General features: G+C 42.7%; 1 protein-coding gene across 1 annotated transcript; it reads right to left on the bottom strand.

Moving 5' to 3' along the window:
* Positions 1–1,817: 1,817 nt before the first annotated feature.
* Positions 1,818–6,246, bottom strand: KBTBD2 (kelch repeat and BTB domain containing 2; the record flags this gene model as incomplete). The annotated part of the gene is made up of 3 exons (XM_079538470.1): positions 1,818–3,365; positions 3,787–3,952; positions 6,077–6,246. The coding sequence occupies 3 exons, from the start codon at positions 6,244–6,246 to the stop codon at positions 1,818–1,820; spliced, it is 1,884 nt and encodes a 627-aa protein (XP_079394596.1).
* Positions 6,247–9,475: the final 3,229 nt, after the last annotated feature.

The following is a 9,475-nucleotide window of genomic DNA, read 5'->3' on the forward strand; positions in this document are numbered from 1 at the left end:
CCCTAGCTGCAGATCATCTACACTTGAAATTAAAGCATGTCTTGAGCCTAAGGCTGCTGTAGTAGCCCTTGATGAAGCAGGCTACTGCGAGGACGATCCACAGAACTAAGCAGTCCTGTCAGGCTGCAGTGAACAAGATACCACCACCATTTTTGCCAGAGGTCTGTGGTTCTCCAAACATTACAAATTAGCAACATTGTTCTTCTAATTTGTGCACCATTGGACCAACTTGTAACTGGTGCTCCAGGTTACAGTAACACACAACCAGCAGGAGCACAAGTTGCTCCTCCCTTCTTACCTAAGTAATTCAGGCAGCAGAAGAGCTGATGAAGCAGTAAATGCCAACATGTAATTTGTCACCTTCCTTAAAGTTAGTAGTTTGCCTCCTTCTCTTCACTAGCCAGCATTACTTGTCCTGTAAATCCTTACATTCCACAAAACACCATGACTGGAGGTGTGTCACTTTACAGAAGTCTTAGTGGAAGTTTCAAGTTCTGTGTAATGCTGGAAATTAGCTACACAGGTCCAAGTTTTCCATAGCTTAACTATTTGAAGTAGCTTTCAATAAATTAATAGATACTGTTTGAGGGTGAGGGAGAGGGCGTAACCGTGTCAACTTCAAGCAGAAAGCACACCCAAACTCGGTTGGATTCAGTCTTTTTTAATAAATTAATGTCATTCAAAATACAGTGCCAGAACATGATGCAACTGAACATGCTAGTAAGGTTTGTCATGAAGCACCTGTGTTCATGTTAGGCTGGCGGTGCCCCGCTACTGCTAGTGGTTCCTGGGATTAATGCCGGAGCAGCACGAGTCATCTGCTCTCCTGCACGCAGAGTACAGGATATTCCTGAACTGGTTGCTTCCCCCCGTCCCCCCGAAGTAAAAAACCTGATAGCTAAGGGATATCTACACACAATCACACTACAGTAATGCTTGTTATTAAATTAACAGAAAATAAAGACCTGGTTAATCCACACTAAAACTTTGTTTTACAATGGAAAAATACATCAGCAGCAGGAAGTAATATACATGAGCCAATGTTACTGTAATACAGAACGTGGAGGCATTCACTGATTAAAGCTCCACAGAGACCCGCACTATGAGGGCTGACAATTCCTATTGCAAGCCCAGCAACTTAAGTCCACACCTGGTAAACTACCAGCTGCTTGGAAGACCTGTATTCTAAACAGACAGGTATAAGTTTGTGAAAATAGAGTACATGCACCTAATAGTACAGCTTGACTGAACCTGCAGTCATCTTGCCCTGCACATTACAATACAATGGAAGATCTACCCTTCCTACTGCAGGTAGATCCATGGGATTTGTTTTTGTTTGTTTTTAAATGGCATTACTATACCAACATGGATACTAGTATTAAGTGCAGCACAGTCCCTTAATTAGGCCACACCAACAATTATATAACTAGCACTTGATTAGAACACCCAGAAGTAGTTCAAATATAACTGCAAGGTACTTTCAGAAGAGTTGTGATATCATCCTAGAAACAGTAAATATTTTTTTTTTTCTGAAGCTAGTTTTCCTGAAACAGGCTTTACAGAACTAGAAATTAATTCTTTAGACAAGTCAGATGACTAAGATCATGATATACATACATGTTTCTCAATTATCAGATAATATTATTTCAGATTATGGAAGCATACCAGCTTATTTCATCAATTCATACTGAACTGCTGCAAGTATTTGGTAGGGCATAAAAATACAACTCATGAAGGACCGATTGGACATTCTTCTTCTCAGACTTCTCACAATCATTTATTTCAAGGTAACCATACACCGAATGGGTTGCGCAGTCTTAATTCTGGAGCTGTACAGGTGGTAAAGTAACCATCTCCCCCTCCAGATCAAATTCATCCGCTCCATCTGGTGAGAAGAGATACGTTGGAGGTTTCCACGGGGACTCTTCGAGGCAAGATGGATACAGCTTTCCTACAGTGCACCGAAAGTCCTTGCCCAAGTCCCACAGCACGCGTTCCGATATGTGCTGCCTTAGAAACCAGCGATCAAGTTCCAGGTCGTACTGATAGGTGGCATACCTCGCTCTCTCGTTCATGTGGGTTTCTCGTATGAAGACGCACAAGGAGTTGGAGATGACAACGGCTCTCACGCACGGGTCAGAATAGCGCTTGGCAGGGATATTAGCCGCCATTCTCCATTCGTTTTTATTCACGTCGTAGATCTCCACAGTTACGGAAGACCCGTCCACAGTACTGCTTGGGAGCCTTATGCCAGAGTTGCTGGCAATGTGGAGTCCTCCGATGTAGAATATTTTATCGCCAAAAGCGGCAGCTGAAGCAAAACATCTGCTTGTTTGTCGCATAGCCATTTCTACCCAGGCATCTGACCTGGGAAAGTAACAGTACATCAAGTTGTGTGCCATGACGTAAATGCAGTTGTGAACTGCTACCGCCGTGCTCCACTGCCACGCGCAGGGCAGCGGGCTCACCATGGTCCACTCGTCCTTTTCTGTGTCGTATCTTTCGACCGTTCTCCTGTTGAGCTCTCCGCCGACGCTGTCGCCTCCAATTGCATAGATGTATCCTTCACAGCAGACCAGGGACGGCTTGATACGAACAAAGAGCATCGGTGTCTTTGGAAACCAAGTGTTTTGCTGTGCATCAAACCAGTAAAAGCAATTCACAGTTCTGAAGGCAGCCTGGAGCTTGCTGCTTTTACTGTGATTGGTTTTTGCATTTTTCAGAGGAACTTGCCCCCCTGCTATATAGATGTCATTATCAGGAGTTACAAGTGTTCCAACCTTATGCAAGTCAGCAGGAGGATTGCAGAGCTTGTAAACTTTCTCTGCCTGTGGGCTGTAACAGACAGAAGAATAAAGACTACCGGGATTTTCAGCAGCAGCTTCAATGAATATCATCATCTCCTCTTTTGTCATACCAAGCCTGGGCTTGAAAAACTTGGGCATAGATTTGTACAGTCCTTGTACCACCACAGACTTATCATTGGGCGGTAAGCCTTGAAACCAGGCTCTCTGTGTTACTTCTGAAAGTGCATCGATTCGGATTTGGCTAAGAACAGAGGACAAATACTGCGACCGTGATTCCGTGTTGTACTCCAGCCATAGCATAGCGGCTTCACGAACCGTCTCCTCCTTTTCCACGTTCAAGTTGTCGCTGCTCAAAATATCGATCAGCAGATCGTGTGACAGCTGCATGAAAGCCTCCTGGTGGTACACAGCTGTGAACTTGTGCTCCACCATTCTCTTAGCGCTCTGCTTTAACTCTTCACAGCTGAAGAGATCAGCAAAACTTAACAGGCGCACACAATTTTCTGCATTGATCTTTTTGATTAAGTACTCTCTGCACCGTTGTAACACATCATCTACCTGTAATGCAAAAAGAAAAGAATTCAGTATTGCCACAGACAGTTTGTTCTTTCTCTTTCCATCAGCAGGTGAAAGTATTTGTGTTTTGGGCTAAACAGCAGAGCTTAGGCCTGGAATAACATAATATACACAAAAACACAGCAGTAACTCAATGGATTCATGCAGATTTTGTACGTTACATTACGATGGCTGTTTGAGAAAGTAATTACCCAAGTGTTGCACGTTGTTCTGCTGCCACCCTCCAGAGGGCCAATAAAGCAAGGAGGGATGTGTACATGAAACGTATCTGGCAGGCAACTGCTGTCTATCTATACTAAGTAAACTGAACAAGAGTATTCTGAAGCTTCTAAACCTAACAAGTCAAAGAAGAAAGAGTTCCGAAATCAAAGCAGTTACTTCACACAAAGTAAAACACTCCTACCTGTAAGAAGCAGGCAGTTTCATAAAGCTGTTCTACTGTGCTGTCACTTATTGCCAAGTTACCCGTGTATGCGTACGTTATTATAATTTGTAAAGTGGCTGCATCCACATTCCTCAGGTGCACGTGTGTTTGTTTGCTTTCACTTAGCCCGCTCATGAACATAGCTCTGAAGAAGAACACACACATTAAGACAAGAACCATCAGTAAACAGTCACTTCGTAAGTCTTCAGTGATTACACTCTAAAAGGCAAACAGGTTTTTTTTGGTTGCCTGTTTACAGATTTTTCCTCAGGCTACCATCCAGTATTAAAGCACTCGTACTGAACATTTAAAAAATACCATCAGTGCCTTCTGTAGAATTATTTCGTATCTATCTATCTATATATGCAAACTAATCTGTGTCAATAGCCAGAGAACTAATGAATTGCAAGCTTTCTCCGTTAACTGAAAAGAAGGAAGGAACACACTCCAGCATGTGCTGCTTAAAGATAACAGTGATTTTAGATTCTAAAATGAAAAGAAACAGCTCAGCCCATTGCATAAACGTAAGTCCCAAAAAAAAGTACCAAAAGCGTGCTCCTCTGAGAGGATGAGAAAGTCAGAGAAAGGAGCAAGCATCAGCACTCTGTGAAGCTTTTATATACCGTTCACACTGTAGAGTAAATTCAAGTTTGTAGACAAAAAATGAACCAAGGGCAGGAAAAAAAAGATCCTTAAAGTATCTCTGTTGCACCTTCCCAAAAAGCAGAAAGGCAATTATTAATAGTTATATGATAAACTCAGCTTCAGTTTCTTTATATTTTGAACTGGTAAGGAAACCAGATCTGAGAGGAGTCTGAAGGAACAGTGGTGCACCCTGTACTCTGCCTGCAGCTGCAGAGGTGAAGGCAGCATGGAGATGTGCTCCCCAGGCAAAGCCATTTCAGCAGCACCTGGCCCAAAGGCAGCACCCACTGCCCTCCTCCTGCCCCAACTCAATCTCTGTCCTCTTCTAAGCTCCTTAACTTGGGCAACCTTGTGTTTTAGGTGGAACCACTGGCCACGTGAGCATCTCAACTTGCCAGGCAGCTTTTTAAAGCTAAGCAAGACACTTAAAGAACACCAAAGAGGCTGCTCATCATAGAAACTAAGGGGGCAGCTGTTACAGAACCTAGCTGCAGAGCACGCCTAGACACAGCCAAGCAGCACGTGCCCAAGCTGTGCAGTCGTAGCAGTGCTCGAGCACAAAGCTGGAAGGTCAGCTTGCTGCTTACAGGATGGCTGGATCACTAAGAGATGCCTTTCGGGTCTTCCCCCTCTCCCCGCAGCCTCTTTCAGGACTATCAATTTTTCATAAGAAGGCTAAATTTAGGAACCGAACATCTTTTTGTAAACCAAAGCAGAGGAAAAAAAAAACAGAGTATGACAAAACCACGAGCTCAATGCTTCTTTCAACCAGTGCCAAAACCTCATTCCATAAATAATAAAAACACGTATGAATAAGAGATCTGACTGCATATTCTAATGCTTCACACTGCATGGACTCATGACAGCTTTCCAACCTTATGATTAGAGCCACCCACACTAAGTCTGGCCACTCTTCCAGTGGCTGTGATTTTATAGACAGTTGGAACTGTGTCATCTGCAGCAGGCCAACAGCAATAATCATTATCTAGTGATTACAAAATACTTGCTGCTAAAAATCGTACCAGATTCATCTGAAATGAAGAAAAATGAACACAAACAATAGCTGGGACAAAAATTTGTGAAAATAATTAATCCTGGAATAGCTTCCCAAATTAAAAGCTACACTACTGCATGACTCCCAGGCTTCACCGCTGAGCAGAGGGGAAAAAAAACAAATGGATGATTTAGAAAAGGAAGGCACGAGCTTGCACGGCACTCCCTCCTTACAGCAGACTTCTGCTGAGAAAATAGAGATGAACATGGCAATGACACTTCCATAGCCAAGTCTCAACGACCTGTAGTCACCTCACCTAGGGGAACAACATGGTTAAGTATGAAGAGTAAGAAGTTCGTTAAGATTGAAATCAACTCCCTGAAGAATACTACCATTGCAGATGTGATTTTCCTTTCACACTTCCTGTTGAAAACTCCAAAATAAGTCACAAGATGCTGGAAAAAGTATGTTACTCTTCTGATGTAATATATATATATATATATTTAACTTTCTCACCTCACTCCAAAACATTCTGCAATACATTATTTGTTACTCAGTTAACCTCAACTACACACAGAAGCAGATACCTCAGATTCTCTTCAATGAAGGAGCCCTGATTTGAATACTTACCTGAAGTATGAGCTGCATGTTGCAAGAACCATCTTATGGCAGGGAAATTCCGTACCCTCCACAATCAATACTATGTCAGTTAGCAACTGCTGTTCATAAAAGAACTTTAACTGCTCCAGCAAGGACACAGCATATTCGCTATTTATCTGCTTCTCGTCCTGGGTAGACATGACTGTATTCCATTAATATTTCCAGGACCAGAGAGAAAAGTGAAGATCTTTTTGCCAGATAAAGGCCAGCTGAGCGTTTTCTGAAGTCAGTTCAGAAGTGATACCGATCAAACAAAAAGGCAGCGTTATCTTTGCCAGCTGGATCAATGCTCCAGACTTTGACCTACGTTAGGTCATCATGCTTTGACGATGGCACAATACGTCCAGAGACTTTCAAGAGTGTCTGCAGGGCTCCTGGAGAGATTGATAACGATGCGGGAAACGAATCGGCAAAAGCGAAGTCTGAGGTAGGTTCTGTGGTAACATCTCGTGATCAGTGGCTGCACTTGAGGGACTGAAAGCAGGAAAATAAAATTGATTTACACACAAGCACTTTTCCATTTCCTTTTTATAGCTACCCATTAAAACTAACTGTCTAACAGACTGATTTCTAGTTTGTGCATATTGCTTGCATGAAAACAAAGAAAAACAACAACAAAAAAAAAAACAGAGAAAAGCAGGAGAGCTTGTATATGAATTCTCAAGATCTCAACCCATAAATTAAGATACTTTCTTTTGTCAGCACAGCTTTTAAGGCCACAGAACTAAAACGAGGCTCAGGAAGAGCAATCCTCTGGCAGGAATCACCTGGTTTTCCCACCAGCTCTGCCTGCGTGTTCCCTTGGAGCACAGCTAAGGCAGCTGCTTTACCTGCAGTGAGAGAGATGCGGCTGTTCTGTGTGTTGGTACATTTGTGTCTACTCAGAGCTTATTGGCCCCAGGCCTGCTAAGAATACAAACACCATTTCTTCAGCATCCCATCGCTTCCCAACTGAACTCTCAGCACCAAAATCCACCGGTTTCCTTTTCCACCTCTGACATTCTACCACAGAACAAGAAGAAACAAAGCTAAGGATTTAAAAACCTAACAAGCATGTTCCCAATGTTTATTTGATTAATCACCCCTGTGCAGAAGGGCTTCATGCATTTATGTTCCACTTATTTTTTTCTCCTGCACAACTTCCAAACAAGCAGGTACGTGTGACACTGCTAGCAAGAGGAAAGAAAAACAAGGAGAGAATGGGAGCAAAGGAATAGCAGAGGTCAAAAAAAGTTGGAGTTGTAAGAGTAACGATCAGAGGCTACCAAGGTCTGCTTTCCTGTTTGAACATTTCTGTTTCTCTTTAAAAGAGGTTGATTTTTTTTTTTTCCTCCTTTTACCTTCCACCTGAACACAGACAGGCAATTAGGATGGGAGTTGTGACAGTGAAATATTACCATAAAGGACCCCAGAGTACCTATCTATCACATGTATACCTCCACATTCATTTAATGCTGCACTGTTCTTCTACATTCCCAAACTGAGGAACAACTTATCTAACACGTGGTAATGCCATCACTTCCATGGCAGTTCATGAACAACACATGAAATACATTTACTTGAAATGGCACATTTCAACTTCCATCCAAAATGCTGAGATTTAGTGTAAGGTGAATACCTGCCAGCCACACCAGAGATCTGCTGTTTCAACCTGTAACACCACTCAACAACAGCAGTCTGACAGGTAATTAAAGCCACTTCAATTACCACAAACTTAATGTAGATCTGTTTTTCTCCTCCCCTTAGCAAATGTACACAAACAGGAATCTCTAACTTTTAGGTATCACTGTTATTTAACCAGAAAAGTCAAAATAACGAAAACCAATATTCACTGTTTGTTCCAATGAAACCAGTTAATTGTTAAAAAGTAGAAAAAGGGGTTAATATTTGGAGGAAAAGGAAGGAGCAATTACTTTCTGGTGAAATAACTGATATCACCATGAATGCTTTACTTAACATCTTAAATTTGCAAGTGCAGTTAAATGCTGAGGTCACTGAAGCAGATGCGCATCACGGAATTTGCTTATCTGAAGCAATGACTTCTTGCCTCAAGTCGTGGCTTCTTTTCCCCGAGTTCCCAAGCACTCCATCTGTACGCTGCTGACCACTACCCTGGCTATCTGATAACAGCTAAACGTGCAACCTAATCCATTGACAGATTCTGCACTGAACTTCAAGTGGCTACAGAGGCACACGGACTTCCTAAGCGTGTCAGGCCCACAGAAATAAATAGCTCAGGGCCCTGCTGGGATCCGGGGTCTCTGCAGCATTGTTTTTTCCTGGCTTAGGAGTAAAGTCTCACAGTACAGGCTGGGGCATTAAGCTGTGCTCAGGCAGAACATCAGTACTGCTGGGCTTTACTCAAAGAAAGTCATCTCCAAAAGCTTCCTGTTCTGATGTGATTTTAAATAACAAACCTCCAGGACAAGCAAGGGAAAGAACACAACTTCAATGCGAGCTGTTTCAGTCATCATATAGCAGAACCCATCCTCGGATCCCATGAACAAGTTGATGTACACCACCCAGTGTAAATACATTTTTAGCAACGTGGCTGACAGTTATGACTGAAAAAGCAGACCTGTTCAACAGAAGACCAGATGAAACTGTGAAATTAATTACTATAAATAGCTAGAACATTTGAGCATGACCCTCAGTGGCAGAGAAGATTGAGGAGATGCCAGGAGTCTCGTTGCAGAACACGTATGTGACCTGAATCACCTTTAGACTGTAAATTCACAAAGCTGGACTCTAGTTTCCAGCTGATCCAGCACTCTCTCTCATGATGTGCACTGGGGCTTCTGTTCATAAAACACAATACATACTTCACTTTCCCCATCCATGCTGAGTTCTTACTGCTAGAGATAACCATTGGCTAAAGAACAAATGTCTGTGTGTGGCACAAGGTCATATCCCATTCCCTCCTAGTGGAACCGTATCAAACTCTCAGGAAAGCAACTCACCCAGGGTCTAAACAATCACAGAATAGTTTGGGTTGGAAGGGACCTTTAAGATCATTTAGTTCCAACCCTCTGCTATAGGCTCTACAGCAGGCTGCTCACAGCCCCATCCAGCCTGGCCTCGAACACCTCCAGTGAGTGGGCATCCACAGCCTCTCCGAGCAGCCTGTTCCACCTGACCACCTCACAGTAAAGAATTTCTTCCTGTTACCTAGTCTAGATCGACCCTCTTCCAGTTTAAAATCTCCATGTCCTTACTCTGAATCTCTATTCTAAAGTGATCACTACTTCAGTATTCATTTGCTCAAGTGAAGTGAATTTGTTCAAAACACCCCAGACTACCTAGATCTGAAGAGTTCAAGATGGTTTTGAGAGATGAATTCCCTTCAAAGGTTAAGAAACTGAGACACTG

The sequence above is a fragment of the Tetrao urogallus genome, assembly GCF_951394365.1.
Source record: "Tetrao urogallus genome assembly, chromosome: 7".
Classification (NCBI taxonomy): domain Eukaryota; kingdom Metazoa; phylum Chordata; class Aves; order Galliformes; family Phasianidae; genus Tetrao; species Tetrao urogallus.